This window comes from Gavia stellata, chromosome 6 (genome assembly GCF_030936135.1).
Source record: "Gavia stellata isolate bGavSte3 chromosome 6, bGavSte3.hap2, whole genome shotgun sequence".
Classification (NCBI taxonomy): Eukaryota; Metazoa; Chordata; class Aves; order Gaviiformes; family Gaviidae; genus Gavia; species Gavia stellata.
The window spans coordinates 7,465,547-7,483,280 of record NC_082599.1 but is presented as its reverse complement, the minus strand read 5'-3'; the positions used below and the strand labels follow the sequence as shown (position 1 = coordinate 7,483,280).

General features: G+C 41.1%; 1 protein-coding gene across 3 annotated transcripts; it reads right to left on the bottom strand.

The window, feature by feature from the left end:
* Positions 1-669: 669 nt before the first annotated feature.
* On the bottom strand, positions 670-17,092 carry NUB1 (negative regulator of ubiquitin like proteins 1). Of its 3 annotated transcripts, XM_059818681.1 has the most exons (16): positions 17,050-17,092; positions 13,862-13,979; positions 13,613-13,774; positions 11,481-11,539; positions 10,822-10,892; positions 9,772-9,954; positions 8,231-8,233; positions 8,105-8,193; positions 6,583-6,689; positions 5,519-5,705; positions 5,046-5,153; positions 4,726-4,878; positions 3,619-3,765; positions 3,241-3,336; positions 2,290-2,482; positions 670-1,346 (listed from the first exon to the last, which is right to left on the bottom strand). In XM_059818681.1, exons 2-16 carry the CDS (start codon positions 13,976-13,978, stop codon positions 1,183-1,185), a joined length of 1,839 nt encoding a protein of 612 aa, XP_059674664.1. In that variant the 5' UTR covers position 13,979; positions 17,050-17,092; the 3' UTR covers positions 670-1,182. The 3 variants fall into 3 exon arrangements, with proteins under 3 accessions (XP_059674664.1, XP_059674662.1, XP_059674663.1); XM_059818679.1 differs by lacking the exon at positions 8,231-8,233; XM_059818680.1 differs by lacking the exons at positions 8,231-8,233; positions 17,050-17,092 and adding an exon at positions 15,436-15,455.
* Between the last annotated feature and the right edge of the window lie 642 nt (positions 17,093-17,734).

Below are 17,734 nucleotides of genomic sequence, written 5' to 3'. Positions count from 1 at the left end.
CATCCACTGGAACGGAGCAGTCATTTTGCAGGCCAAAGCTCTGCTTCCTCCAGTTATCATGCTCACCCTAACACAAGTTCAAGCCTTTGTTTCCCCACTGATAAATGCTGGGTAAGAATGAACCTTCCCTGTGGTGATAGTTTATTTTCTAGCAGCTGCTATTAGGTCTGGCTCTAAGCAGAGATCACTGCCAGTGCCCCTGTTCCCACCAGCTCCAGCACTGCGCCTGCAGCAGACAGGGCATGAGCTCCCTCTGCCGTGAGACTGAAGTTACGGAAAGCAAATAAACCATTTTTAAAAAAAGCTGACAAGCAGGGGAACTTCCATTCCCAGTGGAGAGGAGTGCTTACATAGCAGAAAAGGGGATGTTATAAAACACACTAAAAAAAAACCCCAACGATTTCTGCAGAATGCTGAAGGCTGGCTACAACTACAGAAACAGTGCCTAAGCCAAGGTTTGTTCAACAGCTGATTAAAGAAAATCTTGTAGTCTCCATGAAATCCATCAGTCTCAAGCCACACACCTGCAAGAGGTCAAGCTGCTTAAGGAAAGTGGTTATTTAGTTATAAAGGAAATACCACTACACAGGTCCCTGGAGTCTGACAGGACAGGGCCCTGCCAGGTAGTTCCTACTGTTTTTTAAAACCAAAGCATAGGAGACTCTTAACTAAAAGCAGAAGCAGCTCATAGTTACCTTTATTGCCTGTGTAACACCCGCATGAAGTAACAAGCAGAACAGTATAAATCCATGCACAGATACATAAATGACTCTTAGAAATCTTTCAGAAGAAAAGGAGAACAGTTTGTAAGTTGATACCTCATCAGCTAGGTTTCTCATTTACAAACTCACTTTTTTTAAAGCTGGTATCTTAAAATGGTATAGAAATGCTTCTTTACTTGAATAGTAAGTGAATTAACTTATTTCACAATAAAAATATAGTTTAGTTCTATTAAATTTTCTTCTGAAAATAAATGTTTCTATTTTTCTGCTATGACAATAAATTACAATGTATCACAAATGTAGGCTTTAAGCAGATTTATAAATAAGCAGGAATTAAATGTTCCACCTATAGTTTAACTGAATTCAAGGCATTTAGTAAGAGATAAGCCAAAGGTGCGTTTATAATCCAAACTCAATTTGTCAAGGTAAATACATATAACTGAAGTAGATGTAATAGGATTTAATGCTGTGGTACTTGTATATAGGATAAGTATTCGTGAATGATCTGTTCCTCTTCCTCCAGTGTTAAATCCAGATAATCCTCTTCATGTTCAGGAATATCCTCTAGGATTTCATTGACTGCATCAGTCTCCATGTCTTCATCTGTTGGTGAACTAGAAGAACCTTCCAACAAAGAAAAGCAGCAGTGAATTCAAAGAAGTTGGTACTTTTCCAACCTTAGTGATTCTGTGATTTCCCTCTTTCACCAGCATGACTGCTCTTCGAGTCTGTTACTGTAAAATTAAAACAGCTCTTGCAGGATGGCCATTTTTTCTTATTTAAAGCTGTACGAAAGCCCTTAGTTGTACAACAGGGATCACTACAGCTCTGACAAATAACAGAAGAGAGAGAGAGAGAATATGTGCAAGTTCCCTCTTCGCTAAATGATATCAATTCCAGTTCTACCACAAAAGGGACACGAGGAAAAAGTATGTGGTCAGATCAGCTGACTATATGGAATAAACTGCTAGCAGTCAGAACCCAGATACTAGCATGCCAAAAAATAGTTATCAGTGGTAGGTCCAGGAAACATGCTCCAGCAACTTAGTACCTGCTCTGAGAGAGCACAGGCAGGGAGAGGTTGGTTTGTTTTTAAAGAGAACTGGTGTGAGCAAGTACAATTAGATGGGAGAAGCTACATTGCTCATGGGCTAGAGAGGGCTATGTGTTCCTCACTGGGGAAGTGAAGATGCAGACACCCAAGGCCTCCAGACTTGCATGCCAAAGCCACAGCCCACTCAGCAGCCATTTCCTCTTAGCCCTTCCCAGGACGCCTCTGAAGGTTACTCCTTTCTTCTGGGCTGCATCCATCTTATGCACTGCCTACAGCTGATAGATATCCCTCGTGGTTCTGTACGTGGCCATCATGGACTGCAGGTGCCATAGCTTATCTGGGGTAATGGATGCCTTGCCTGTAACTATGTTACTACTAAAAGTAGTCTGGGGCATTATTCAAGGCCCTCGACCAGTATTCAGCAGAAATCACTTGATTGTTTTGTACAAGAGCCAGAAGAACAGCCTTCCCCCCCTTCCCTCTCCTCTGCCTGCTGTATGCAACATTTCTTACCTGCCGACTCTGTAGGCGAGTCTTTTGATGAAGCTGATTCTTCGGATGGACTGGACCCTTCTGGAGACAGCTGCAGTGAAGCAGGAAGAACTCCCCCATAATGAGCCAAGGTTTGGGAAGCCAAGTGGACATTGCCTTTAAAGACCTTTAAAGCTTGCTCCGCTGACTCACGGCTGAAACCCATATACATCAGCTACAGGAGGGGGAAAAATAAATATAAAAAAATCTGGAGAAATCCAAGCTTATCCAGCACCAGGGTCTAACAGCAATCTGACTCTGCATCTGACAGTCATTCCTCTTGCACAGAGGAAAGCGCTGCATGCCAGGAATTCCAGGACACTGACTCCAAATTACTGGAACAGTTAACAACAGGGCAGTGACCTATTAAAGGAGTGGGGATGTTGAGCAGAAATCAAGAGCCTCTTGTTTAGTATCAGACCAATTATTTTTCTGTTTTTCAAAAGAAAACTTCAAAGCACTCCAGCATATCAGGAGGGCGCATGTGCTATTTACTTTTTCTAGGCAATATAGTTTTTTGGCCTATTGACATTGATTACATAGCCACATTAACTACTGAAGAGCTTTTCAGATGGCCTATGATGAGAAAGACATATTCCAACTCTTTCCCTTATGCACTGCAATGCTGAGATACTTGAATGAATTTCTCGTTTGCTGTCTTTTTTGGGATAGAGCATTAGAGTGCACAGACTTCATTCCACATCCATGCATGACAGGTGGGTGTAATGGGCAAGAAGTACACACGGATTACATTTTAGCCCGAGTGTCACTTCACCGTGAAGAGCAGATGCCAGACAGTGGAAGTGTGACAGCTAGAGTGACATGGGTCAAAGAAAATTTGTACAGCTTTGCTTAAGGATGATGTGGTGTGTTTGAAGGCATAATTCAGAAACAAGACAACCAACTCCTAAGAAAACAAAAGGTCTAACTTACTTGATCAATACTTTCCTGGGAAACCTGAAACTGGTCCATGGCCACAGGATCATCATCATCATCTTCCAACAATAACTCTGGATTGTCAAGAATAAACTACAATAAAACAGAGAGGAATGAGAATAAAGCAACAGAAATATAACAGCCCTCAGTATGGATACGTATTTAGCCCAATAGTTGATATAAGCAAACCTCAGCCAACTTAAATGGTATCTGAGTCACTGGGTCAGGAAGTGGAAGTTCAGTCATTACAGTTCAGAAAAGGTAGCTATGAATTAATGAATACAGACTACAGAAAATAAGAATCTGGTACACAATGAATAAAAGAGCAAACAAGCTTTTTTTGTACAAAAAGTATTACTCCTGAAAATCACTTACCTTAAAGGCTTGGTCCAGGTTTCCTTTTGTATTATGAAGAGCTACTTGAGCAGCTCTCTCTGAATAGCCCATACTTTTCAAGGTGTTTATGTCTTCCATTCGCTGCCTTCTTTTAGCTCTTTCCTCCCTCCTTATCTGTGCTTTTTCCTGCAAGAACACAGCCATTACAAAGCTCACCGTGCATGGGAATGCTTCGGCCTTCCCCTGTGCATATAGGGTTTTTGGATTTACTTCAAGTTTGAATCTCTTGAGGAAAAGGGATTTTTTTTTTTTTTTTTAAATACAGACTGTGCTGCTAGACAGTCGTTACTATATAAAGTCGCATTTCCATGAGCTAGCATTGTTGCCATACTTCCGCTCTGCAGTCCCTGCAGATCGGATCTTATGCTATCACAGCTATTATAGGCCCTGTGTGGTAAGTGATAAACCTGTTTGGCAGATGGGCCTGTAGGCAAGACTTGCCAAGGACATACAGTCAGAATCGGGCACGTAGCCAAGGAGGTCTGTTCAGCCCTTCTCTCAGCCATTTGACTTTTCCATCCACATTTCACTGTCTGAAGTCTAGAAGTGCCACCACAGCTTACCAAACATAACTCCAGATCTGGACAATACTGTCTTCACTTCACTTTAGCTTCCTTCACTTCAGCCCCCCGCCGAAAAATAAATTCTTCTCCTCCTGGATCTGCCAAGTTCAAAGCCACAATACAGTGTAGCTTGATGGCTGCCCTCATGACGCTTTATTGTGCGGCCTCTTGTCTTTCAGACAAGCCCAGGAGTAGCAGCTTGATTATGGTGTTTTTGTTCCCATATGGAGCATTGCTGACTAGCAAACACTGGTGCAAAGCCTTCCTTTGCGCTTCTGTGGTACAACCACAGGTCTTTGGCTCTCTCATCCCATCTGTTTTGGGACAGAGCTCCCTTGTTGTATTAAGTTTTGGTTCCAAACTTGTGGTAACAGATGTCAAACTGTTAGCTACACTAACAGTGCCAAAGCAGGATAATCAAAGTCCTTAATTTAGTACCATGTCACACTAGTCACACAAAACACAATCTTATGGATACCCCAACTAATACGATCCTTGATTTAATACTTTCACTGCACCATACCTCTCTCCTGTTGGTGATAAGATTGGCAGCATGCTCCACATTCCCATGGCATGCTCGCAGGGCAAGGCGAGCTTCCTGTTCAGAGAATCCCAGGAGCGACAGGCGATAAACTTTATCAGGGTCTATGGACAGCTCTTCATATAAACGAGATGCCTGTATATAGAAAGAACAAAATGACACTACTTACACTGTTGCTAACAAACAAAAAAATGTCTCCCCGTTTTCCTGAGTAAGCAAAGGGCACGGAGAAGGTGCAAGACAGAGCCCAATAACAAGGGCTAGTGTGAATGACTCACAAGTTTTACCTAGCGGTGTCTTACCTTCTGAATATACTCAGCAGCCTCCTTTTCTCTGCCACTGTGATAGTGTCCTATCCCTTGAAGGAGGTAAAGCCGTAGAAACAAAACCTTCTCACGACCATAGCTTCCCTAAAGAATTGTTTAAACAAGGGAGGGGAGGGACACATGGGTAGAAGCAGACAGTAGAACATCGATTCATTATCAGTAGAACACTACACATTTAAAGAAGACTTAGTCACTAATACGTGACACTTAGTATGCAGACGAAGTATCACATCTAAACCACTGATGATGTCTGTGCTTATAAATGCACGTTTGCCGTGACCTTTGTGTCAGGTCCAATGCTTTCACTATGCTGACAATTACACAACTAGATTACAGGCTGAGGAGGCACAAGAAAACTTTAAACTTCTAAAAGTCAGTCTTGTAATACTCAAACAATAACTGAATACATGTAGAAAAAAGCCACCCTAATTAAATCAAAACCAGCATACTTTGATATCAATAAGTCTTTCATGGTTCTCCCCATAGCACCTCTGGAAGCATCTGTGTGCTGTGGACAGCTTTTTCTCTGCATCATCCAGGCAGTCCAGCTGCTCCAGGCGGAAGTAGCACCACACTATATCCAGCTGCAGTACTGCGTAATTGTCAACGGTACTCAGCAGTTCTGTGCTACACTCACTGGAAAATAAAACAATTACTTTGTTTTTTTGGGAGAGGTTGTTTATTTTTTTCCACGCACTTTTTAACACTAATGAAACAACATGCTAGAAATATGCACACTCACATATCTGAGAAAGCACACACTTCATATTTGAGGTAGCAAACTGATGTCCGTCGAACTTTAATAAAGCACTGATCTCCCATCACGTTCACTAACACACGGAGCGCTAATGTTAACACTACGTCTCAAAGGATTACAGTAGTCACAACTCATTCTGTACTATTTAAGACAGCACCTCTTTAAAAGCAGAACGGAATTAAACCCTGTATAATCTTTGAGAGGACAGAGAAACTGTCTTCCTTAGCACACATGAACATGCCGAGTCCTGTGCCAGTCTCCTTGCATGTGCATACAGATGAGAAACAGATGGGGACAATATTACTTTTGGGGATCTCAGAAATGCAATTTAGGGCTCTGACTGCTGACAGGAAAGTAGTTTACCTGCAGAAACCCTGGTATTGTTACTGACCTCAGCTATCTGCTCCACCTTTTACAAGAAATTATTACTTTACAGGAGCAGTTGCAAGAGTATCTGTAACTGTCTCTCAAGCTAGTGCAATTTATAGCTTAGTACATGAATATTGACAGTTTCTGTTTACGTCGCTATGAAAGGTTAAATTGCCCAGGGGCAGTATCTGTTTCAGCTGTTCTGCATAAAGCCTCCTGTCACTGCAAGTCAGAGCCTTTGTCTGCTGTTTCCCATCTCCAGAGGGGGTGTGAAGTAATCCCAGGCAAAACAGGCCCTGATTTATATGCACAGGTAGAGCTAATACTGTTCCTGTATTTGGCTGACAGTAAAGGAAAGAGATACAAGGACTCAAAAAAGGTTCTTACCAGAAGTGTTTATCAGCATCCAACAAATATGGCAGTGCTATTTCATATTCTTTCTTCTTCATTAAAGCTCTGCCCTTCTCATGATAACCCATTGCCAGCACAAGCGCCTAGAAAAACAGATTGAGACTTTTTTTGCACCTCCCCAACTCATACAACTAAAAAGAAGTATCTAGGTAATCCATTAGAGCCCTTGTTCTTCCTAGAAAAACACCATTATATCAGTTTTGTAAGAGCAGTACTACTTCACATTGCTCTGTACTTTTCTCCCATCTGCTAATGTTAGATGTTGTCTAATTAAAAGCAATGAACGTTACTGACACATGAAGCATTGTACCAAGTTTATTCTACGAATGCAACCCTAGATAGATTTTTCAATGATGAGTGATAAAAAGCTAAGCATTTTTCTGGGTGCTACACTGCCTAACAGCATCAAATTTGTTTTGCTTTGCTATTACAACTACCTTGTAAAACCTAATGATTCACCTCCTGCAAAACCTCAGAACTGAAAATTCAATTTTGAATGTGGCAGGAAAACACTCCAGTTCCTGCAGTATGACAAATGGAAATGTAAATAGTATTTCTAGATAGAAACAACCTGCAATATTTCTTCTCACCCACGTTCAATACTGATGAAATCTTGTGCACTTGAACATTCAGTGCTTTAACTCTTTGGGCGAATTAGTACTTTCAGCACTTCATCAGAACAGCATGCACTGTGAGAATGGATAGTTGTTACTCCAATCATCCAGAAACTCCAGATGATGCAGAAAACACAGTATGCCTCAGAAGAGCCTAGGGCAGCAGTTAGCACATTGGGGCCTGCTCATTTCTTCCCGAGGTATTTTTTCTTTGTTACTCGGTGTAATTCCAAGTATTTGTAAAGGTTTTTATTTATCTTCAGAAAATCCAGCAATCTTAAAAGATAGCATCTATAACTATTCTTCTGCTTCAGCAAGCCAACATCAGGTATGTCACTCCTTCTGTAATTCAATCCATGCACCCAACCAAAGATATTTTCAGTTGATAATGTGGACCTTTCTTGAATGGTGAACAGATTTAAATTTGAGAGGGGTCACAGTGCAGAAGATCTCAAAACTATTTTAAAATAATCTGATTTTGAGAGACTCATCGAGTTTTCAAGTGGAACTGAGGCCTAATGAACAAGTTATTTTCATGTTGTTCTAGGGCACCCAAAATTTAAAATAGGTGCTAGGATATAACAAAGTTAAAGTTCATCTTAAAACACAAAAGTAAGATATGGACCACACTGGGGTCAGTGCAAATTTAGACCTGCAATTAGATCAGCAATCAGAGGTCTGTCCCCAGATGACTGAAGTATTCCCAATTGTAAAGTTCTACTATCATTTTATTTCAAAATTATTTCTATTAAGCAAACATCTACTGGACCCAGGGTTACATCCCAAAAGAAGTCTGACTGTATTTCAAATCCGTATTTGAAATACTTCACGAATCAAGCTTTAAAAAGCTGTTTTTAGTAGCTCTGTAAGATACTTTTACCTACTTTTTTAGCTTGAGGAGGAATCTCAATTGACCTTCCAGTCTGATTAGCTATATCTAGGTACGGAACAGAATCTGGATCCAAATACTCCTCTGAAAGATAAGAAAAAGCAGTTAAAATTTTAAGTACCAGCTTCAACAGAGTAACTCTGCTGTTATAAGATTATGTCAATAAGTACATGGTTAAACAAAAAAGCAAACATACAACAACAAAGATAATCAGAATTACATGTGAAGGCTGCATCTGTGTTTTGGACAGACCTACTAAAAATGTCCTTGATCAGACAAACGTGAGGAGCTTTTAGGAAGGTCACTAAGGGAAAGGCCCTGTTCATCCTGAAATTTAGACACAACATTAGAAGGTACATGAATAGTAAAGAATTTTTTGCAGAAGACAAAACACCTACATTTTACATGATATAACATTTAAAATAACATTTGAAATGCTTTCTCAAATAAAGCATAGAATATGGAGAAAAACACAACTGAGCACAGTTGTTAAAACTGGAAAAAAAGAAAACCCAGCTCAGTGTTTTCCTTTCCCCACATCTTTAATGCTTATAACCAAGTTATCAATTTTGTTTTCACTTCCATCTGATTTAAAAATGAAAAGATGCTTTTCTTACAAACAAAAGACAGTTAAGCAGGAGTTTGCTGAGACTAAAAGCTTCTGCCCTGCAATTTTTCTCAGGTGAAACAAAAGGGTTGTTAAATCCTTTCTACACTTCACACCGCGTCACACAGAACCTTCAGCCTGTGAGCCCATTATGGACTCCACTCTGTACTCTGGCATTGTGCTATAACTGACAGTTCGTGGTAAATCCCTTAATGAGGCCCTGTACAGGATTCAAGGGCTAGGGTCTAAATCACCCCTTAAGTCCATAAAAAAGGAATCACTTCTTTCATTTGTTCAAAATCTGATATTATAGTAAGAAACAGGTTGTCACTGACCGTTAAAAGAAGCTTTGTTCAAGTATTTTTGCATTTAGCAGGGATTCATTACATACGCGGTTTCACATTTTTTGTTTGTGATTTTTGAAACAATAGAGAAGTGATTTAAACTCACCATCTAGCAATGCAATGCACAAACACAACCTCATTTTGAAAAATTATATTACTGTTAAATTGACTATATCCCTTTAACTTAATCCACAGTTGCCAGCAATCAACATCAAATGCAATGAGAACAGAACAGCCACATTACAAGATGAGAATGACAAGTGAACTGTTCTGCACAATGAAACCATGGTTACGCACAGCCATATCTGAGGCAAACTACAGAAAAAGTGTTTAATGACTTATAATATATTATTTCACTGTGCTCATGTCTACAATAAATTTAAAGCCTGTTCTCAAGAGTCGTCAGTCCCTTAACTGTCAAGCACCAATTAAATAATAATTGATTTGTATTATATTCTTCTCAAAGTGCCAAACGTTTTCTAGCATTCTAGTTGTATAAGAAGAGTTGGAGTAGAATAGGAAGGTTTAGTCAACTTAAAATCCAGTTTTTGAGTAGGTAAAAACCTAGAAAAGTATAAACTGAAATACAGCCACGGTACAGGCACTCTTAAGTTGAAAGCCCACTGAGAAGATAATTTGATGCACAGGAATTAATGAACACCCATCTCCCCCTCCTCACCCCACAAAAAAACCCCAACAACCCCCCCTTACCTCTCTCTGCTAGAATTTCCAAACCCTTCTTAGTTCTTTGCATCTTGTCATTTATTTCTTTTTCTTTCTTGCACTGAAGTTCTTCTTCCTGAACTTTTCTTTTAGTTTCCTCATCACTCTGTTCCAGTTGAAGTACCATCACTTTCGCATTGTGTGTTACACCCTGGTCTTCAAGGGTTTTGCCTGCAAAATAGAGTATGATGAATACAATCCAAATTTTACATTGTACTGCCACTGGCGGGGGGGAACCCCAACACCCAGAAACAAAACAACCTGAACAGCTCCTTGCCTTACTTGTACTGTACTGAAGAACTACAGCAATTACTAGACTCAAGAACTCAATCAAAACCCCTGCCAATTACTAACATATTCAGCAGAAACTCAGAGATTAGAATCAGACTTGCATCTTAAAAGTACTTTTTAAATGACTGGTATGTTTCTTTGCTTGCTTTTTTCAAAACATTCAAAAAATATGATTGTTTCTATTTCAATTAATTGATCTTCAGGTAAAAACTGGAATAACAACACGTCCGGGATCATACACTACAACAGTAACAGTACAGAAGAACTGGGAATTGAATCCAAGTTCCTATTGTCAAGTGCCATGGCTCTAATTCTGACATATTCTAAGGGAAATAAACATGTCAGATACTTAGGCCATCAATAAAGAGAAAGCTGTTGTCAGATGTGTTGTGGGAAGTGATGAAAAGTTCAACATGTGTAAAACATTACAAGAAGTTTTTGAATGTGCTGTTATACAATATGGTTTTAAAGGAAATTTAGGATTTCTCTTAAACATACATTTTCCGTGTTCCAACACTTGAAAAATGGATTTTCAACATTTATTATAGGATTCCTAAAATTGCTCTAATTCCATCTAAGAATTTTGATCATTATAATTTATTACATTTCCTGTAGAGCAGAACCTGACAAATATAACTGCTACTCCTTAGGAATTTTTGAAATTAACAGAGTTGCAAGAAATTTTTCTTCTGAGAATCAGTAAACCAGAAAATTATCATAAAAGTATACTCAACTAGAGATACATACCCAGGTCAAGTTGCTTCTTATTTATGATTATTTTGATAGCATTTTCTTTTAATGCATGTTCCTGTGCTATCCTGTGAAATAAATCATTTCATCCATGAATATAAATTTGTAAGGCTATACAATATTTCAGTTAGAATAGCAGTAAAATTTAGAAAATTAGTATGCTCGTAACGGGCTTAAAACTTTTGCTATAAAAGGCTGCTAGAAGTAAAATATCATCAGCAGCAAGCTTTGTATCCCAAATTCTCCCTATATGGTATATAGAAAGGAAAGAAGCAAAACAGACAGGAAAGAATCTGCTTTTATTAGGCTTAAAAACACAAGAGGAAGAGAAGCTAACGTTCACTGTTCAGAAGACCTGCCTAGTTACAGATTTGGAATACCGATCACTAGTGCCTTCTGAGGTACTTGCTGGGGATTTACAGAGAACTATCTTCTTCCACAGTTGCAACTTTCCTGTTTTCTATCGGTTAAACCACAGCTTTTTACATGAAGAACTGCCCTACAGGGACACTGGACATCCTACTCAAGACATACTGAACAAACATGTATACTAAGAAAAAGCTTAATGGAACAAATAGTGCTCTGTTTGCCTTTTTTTAATACTGTATGATAGTATGCTATCTCACTAGAGAAGAACCAAGGGTGATTACACTTACTGGGATCTGAGCTCCTTGCCTGTGATGAACAGGTTAGTTTCCAGTGGGATTTTTCTGCTCTGTAGTAATTATATTGGGTGGGGGAAAGAAGGAGGGAAGGAAAAAAGCATGATATCAAGATACTTTGTACATTTTCTTAATTAATTGTTTTACAACAACTACAATTTCTTTTTCAAATAATAGTGATGTTAACAGGGTTATGGTTGGGCATACATATTAGTAATTTCCGGGTAGGGAGTCTTGTACTTACTATACAGTGCTAAAAATAAGCATTATAACAGAAGATTTAGAATCAGGTAAATCTAAATTCAGAACCAAACAATTTAAACTGACTAATTTAATTATGCACTTCCAATCTTAACTCTGCTTTGTAATTATGCCACTCACCTGTGACTGGCTAAGTTATGATTAATTCCTTTTAGTGTGTCTGGTCCCAGATTAGATAAACTGGAATTTTAAATTAATTGATTCCCCTATGCCCAGTAGCATTGTAAAGAGGAATTATGAAATCCTTTGTTTGTTTTACCTGCATGGCAATCACTTAACACACTCTACCCTTTAGCCCATCACATTCTCTGGTAATTATTTTTCACTACAGGAGAGAGAACAATTATGATTGTGTGTTGTATTTTTGCATGTATTCAGTAAAAAAAAAATTCCTTCTGAAGCATGGGTTACCATCTAAGATCTTCTTCAGAAGAAAAAAAAACAAAAAACATTGCCCTTTTCCAGAGTGAACATTCACTTCTGTTGGTGATAAGAAGACTACAACCTTTAAGTGCACCTAAATAAAGAACTTCTCTTTCACTGTCAGAGTGGACGAAGACATACAGCATTGGGGAATATGCTGCTCCTGCACATGGTCAAAACTAGGAAGTGATTGGAGATAGCTGTTGTGCTTGCTAGAGACTGTTTTAAAGGTGGAAATATTCCCAGTTAAGAGGCTTTGTATTAGTAAAAACTTAACCAACGGTCTGCTTTCTGTCCTGTGACCAACCTGCACAGCACACTTCACATCCATATGGTTGAATCCTCTCAACCTTCAAAGCAGAGCAGCTGTATCCAAAATGCCATCTGAGATCGGTCCCTGGCCCATGTCAGCCCTCACACTGTGCCTGGGCATTGCTTGGCAGGATACCAGGGGGCCTGGGCTAAACTGCATCAGAGCCAACGCAAACAGCTTGACAGCGTGGATGTCCATCAAACAGTGGCCAGCCTGTCTCCCACCTGTGTTTAGCTGACTAGGGTAGATGTAGCCACAGAATCTGGTACGGTGACCAGTCTGACACTGATTTAATTAGATTCACATCATTATTCTGGCACATTTTATAGTGAAACTAGAGGTTGAAGCCTGGCTTTAAAAGGGGAAGACTTAATTCAGTTCTATCTTTATTAAACTTTTAGGAGCCTGACTTAAAACAGAACAGATGAGTACCATCACAACAGAAAATCCTGCTTCTCATTTCCAAGTTCAAGCACTGGACATACCTATTTTAAAGTAAGTTTAGTTAGCTGCTTGAGATGGAATAGTTACATGAGAATAATATCATCACTGTAAGAACACTGCCACATGCCACAGTTAAAAGCTAAAGGAGTCCTTTTCAATGTCATCAGCCATACATGGCCTAAGATGATACCAAGTTCAAGTTGCTTATTGCACTTAAAGAAATTTTTATTTTAAATTAAAGCTGTCAGTTAAATAAAAGCTGTAGTAATACAGTGATATTCATATGCTAACTCAACTTCAAGTATTCTACAGCTGAAAAAATACATCTTCTCTTTACTGCTAATATGAACAGTTACGTCAGAAGGAATCAAACTGAAATAGATAGACTAAATCTAATTTACTTTTCTTAATTGAAAGATAACTATTCATTAAATCCTAAAGGGAAGACAATTAGTGATCTCCCAATATTGTATTGCTTTGCCATGATATTCCCACATACTTGGGAAACTGAAATATACCTACATAACTCCCCCTTCCCCTGTATTTTATATACCTAACACAGATCTCTCCTATGAAAACACCTGAAAAAGCTGAAGTGAAAATATTTGCATTAGATACCTATCTAGAACTCAAAAGGCCATCAAAGTAAAGCTACTTATCCTGACTTGCCTGCAATGTTACTTACTTTTCTACGAGGCAGATATATATCAAGTCTCGCAATCCCAGTCACTTTAAAATTTTCATTTCCTGTTCCACGCTCAATTGCTTTACACCGTATTTCTTCAAGCATATTCTCTGTATCATTGTCATTGATATTCAGCTTGGATGAATATTTTTGTACAAGCTCCTAAGAAAACAGCAAGAAAAACTGGGAAAAATGCACCAGCAGTATGACACTTAAGACACACGACATCAACTCAGAGATAATATTTACCTTCATCTCTTTACCGGCTTCTTTTTTTTCATTCGTATATGGTGGTTTCCATAGCTGAATTTTGTCCTCTCTTAAGCAACTTGTCAGTTTTGCTATTAAATATTTCTTTTGTGCCATTCTTTTAAAACAAAAGCACAGTTGGAAGGAAAAAGAAAGAAAAATAATCTTTTAATACAGCTATCCAATATACTTTAGTTCTTCAAGAAGTCTAAGTGACATTTTGGAATTCCGCAAAAAAAAGTTGAGTATAAAATGCATTCCGTGCATTTTGGTGGGGACGGAAAACTGTGTCCAAACTACTACAAAAAATTGGAAACGGGGTGAAACCTGGATTGGAGTAGGGATAATTTAGAAGCCCCCTGTGTTGGACCTTGCCAGTTCAAGACAAATTAAACCTCTTCCTGACCCCTCATGTGAGCCAGAATTGCAGAAGGTGCTGATTCATCAAAATCCATTATTCAATTCTTCCGCCCTGCCCTGGACAGGGCTTTTCAATCCACTTCCCCCCCCCCCCGCCCCCAAAACACATCCTGGCTGTAGCTCTGCCTTCCTGTTTCTCCCATTTCCCTACTTTTACAGCCTTTCTACACCAGTGGACTGTTGAGCATGAATTATTGCTCTCTTTGGAGGACAGAAAATAAGCGTCAGGAGGGAACATCTCAGAAACACAAGCTCCACCATGAGAAAACCATAAGGTAAAGTTCACAGCCCTCCAGCACAGTGAGATCTGCTAGAGTGCAGAGAGCTAAGAGCGAACAATGACCTACGCCTCCCCTCCCCGATCTCAATCATTTGTCAAGCAAACAAGTTTAATAACATCATAAAATGGTACTGTAAAATTCTGGTTTCACAAAGAATGAATATCAGGGTGCCACTTTTCATAGTCCAAGAGACCCTCTTCCCACTGCAAAGCTAGAACAGGCACACGGGGCACAAGCAACATGAAGTGCAGAGGCTGAGATCAGAGATGAAACGTACTGTAAATCTGCACCAGGCATTAAAGTACCCGTCACTGGGGAGAAGCTGACAGTGAGCTGAACAGAGCAGCTCCCTGGCTCGCAGGTAAGAGTTTAGGCAGAATTCATCCCCACAGGTTATTCTTATTCAGTTCAGAGAAAGCCGTAAACTCTGTGAGCAAATCAGCATGTCGCTGAGAAAAAAGCCCCAAGAAACAGGGAGGGCAGAGAGGGCAAGGAAAGGTGGGTGCAGTGACATCAACAGAAAAAAACCCAAAGAAAATCTATGTGCAAGTTAAAGCATGGGAGACTTTTGGCTCTTGGACACGGAATCATATGGAAGATGTCCTTTAATTTATATAGAAAAGCATTTAAAATGTTGGCATTGAAATTTGATTAATCAGTTTCACTTTTCTTTCAGAGTGGTTTCATTTTCTCATTCTTGTTTATCAGCACATTGATCTCAGGAGAAAAGGGAACAAAAAAAGAATAATCAAACATTTCTATCCATTTTTCCAGTTTCAAAGACCGTTCCTTGCTCAGAAAAACACTGTTTGAGAGCAAAAAAACATTGCAGGCAAACATCTAATGTGTGGTAAGTTTACTGGTTAACCTTACCTCAACCCCAGCTTTAGTGAGCTACAAGCTACAAAGGCTCTTTGAACGCTGCAAAGACAATAGTATCTTCTAAAGAGGAGTCAGAAGGATTAACTGAGCAAGTGGATGGTTTAACAATCCTTCCTGATTGATTGCTATAATTTCCATAGTGCCTGTCCAAACTGGGAAAGACAACCATGCATTCTTTTTCTTCCTGGGATGATGATGATGATGATGATAATATTACTATTATTTTAGGGCCAAGGCAAAACATGGCATTTACAAAGCAGAAAGCAACAAACATGCTCTATTTTCAAAAGATTGCACTGAAGTTATCAATGCAGCTTTCCCCCTTTTCCAAAACATGCCAGGCAGTTCTCATGAACAACCTGTAACCATCATTTTCCCCACTTTTAGGTTATGCTGAAGAACCATTTTATAGCTATAATTCTACTTAACATGAACTTAAAAACAAAAAAAGGTATCCATAGCTTTGGGGCACCCAGAGAGAGTCTGAAATTGCAACCTACGCTGAAGACTATGAATTGTAAATACAAGTGGCATTTATAAACTAGTCATTCATATTTTTATCAATACTATTTTATAGTTTTACAAGTTTGTAATTTCTTACTAAGCTATTAAAACAGAAAACACCACTGGAGTCTCCAATTAAACTGATTCTTTCCAACCCTCTATTAAAAAAAAAAAAAGAAATTTTGCTTTCACAAACCCAACAGCTATCATTTCACATGTAACGCTTCCAGCATCTATTATAAATTCCTATTTCACCATAACTAAATTGCAAGAGAATCCTTAGCAAAAACATTTATGACTTATTTTTCCATCAGCCAACACCACAAGTGCTCCTGACGTGATTTCACTTTCGGTAAGAGTTTAAAGGGACTTCCTCAAAACTGATTTCGGTAAATAATCAGGGGTATTTCCCAAAGGCCATTTTGAACGCAAGACTGAGTTTCTGTAACTAAAACGTCATCCTCTAAAGCCAGTTAGTCTTCTGTATCACACAAAACAATTACAGAAATAAGGTTCAAAAGCCAAATTTTTGAGGGAAGGAACAGAGGATTCCAAGAGCGGTTTACTAACAAGCACATCATTTTTTCCTAAAACCAAGGAGGAAGGCTACCTGGCGCAACTATGACTCACGCCTCCATGGCTAAAGGAGGGGTAAGAGCCTGAAGCAGCATCAGGTGCAAAAAACGAAAGAGGAGCGAGCAGCTCAAGGGAAGGGTGGAAACCCAAACGCTGCCAGTCCCAGCCTGGGCCCTGGGGCATCCTTAGCCCTCCGCGAGTGCACACCCAGCCTCTCCCCTACCACGACAGCACCGAGACCACAAGTCACCGGTGTCACCAGCGGATTTTAAGCGCGGCCACGAAGCCGCCGTCCCTTCTCGGCACCTCCAAGCCACCGCGGCCGGGGAGCACCCAAGCAACCACCGCAGGAGCCTCCCACGGCGGCAGCGGAGCTGATGCAACCAGCCCCCCTTCTGAGCGGGCAACCGCAAGGCGGGAGGCGGCCAGGCCGAGCCGGCACCGCGGGGACGGGGCGGGCGGAGGGGCGCTCCCCAGCACACCGCCGGGACGGGGCTCCCACCGCCTCGGCCCTCGGGCACCCACCTGCGCCCCGCGGCGGAGGCCGGGCCTCGGGGCCCGGGCAGCCTCTGAGGGGAGCTCGGGCCCTCACGCAGCTCCTCCCCCCTGCCCCGAGCCCCTTCACGGGGCCGGTGCCGGGGCTGGCGGGGGCCGCCCTCCCTGAAGCGAAGGAGCCGGGAGCGGCCGGGGCGGCACCTCGGTCCCGAGCAACGGCCGGGGGTGGCGTGGGGCGGGGCGAAGTGCAAGCCCCGCCCCGCGGCCGTGTCGCGCGCTTACCTGCGCAGTCGCCACTCGCCTTCCGGGAGGTGGGAGGGGCACGAGGGGTGGGGCCTACGCGCACGTCACACCAGACGTTTATTGTCGGGGATAGGCAGGTTCCTACGGAAGCCCGGAAGGCCCACGGGAACGGGAGCGAGGCGGGTGCTCGTCACGTGGTTGACGCCACGCTCCTCCCGCCATCTTAGCGTCCTGCCCTCACTCGGAGGCGAGGTGTTTGGTGGTTGGTTGTCGCTCAGTGGCGGCTGCTGCTGTCCCCGTACTGTCTTATAGCCCAGCCCGGTTTGCCTCTCCCCTGGGACGTGGTGATGGTGATGGTGATGGTGATGGTGATGGTGATGGTGGTGGTGGTGGTGGTGGTGGTGGTGGTGGTGGTCCCCAAGGCGCTTGGCTACCTGAGCGAGTTTCCCTTCCAGGAGGGGTTGGGGCCTGG

Coding starts and splice junctions, on each gene's coding strand:
- NUB1 (XM_059818681.1), bottom strand. CDS start 13,978: ATGGCACAAAAGAAATATTTAATAGCAAAACTGACAAGTTGCTTAAGA. Junction 11,540..13,612: donor TATATCTGCCTCGTAGAAAA/GTAAGTAACATT, acceptor TAATTACTACAG/AGCAGAAAAATCCCACTGGA. Junction 6,690..8,104: donor TTCCTCCTCAAGCTAAAAAA/GTAGGTAAAAGT, acceptor CTGTTTTTCTAG/GCGCTTGTGCTGGCAATGGG.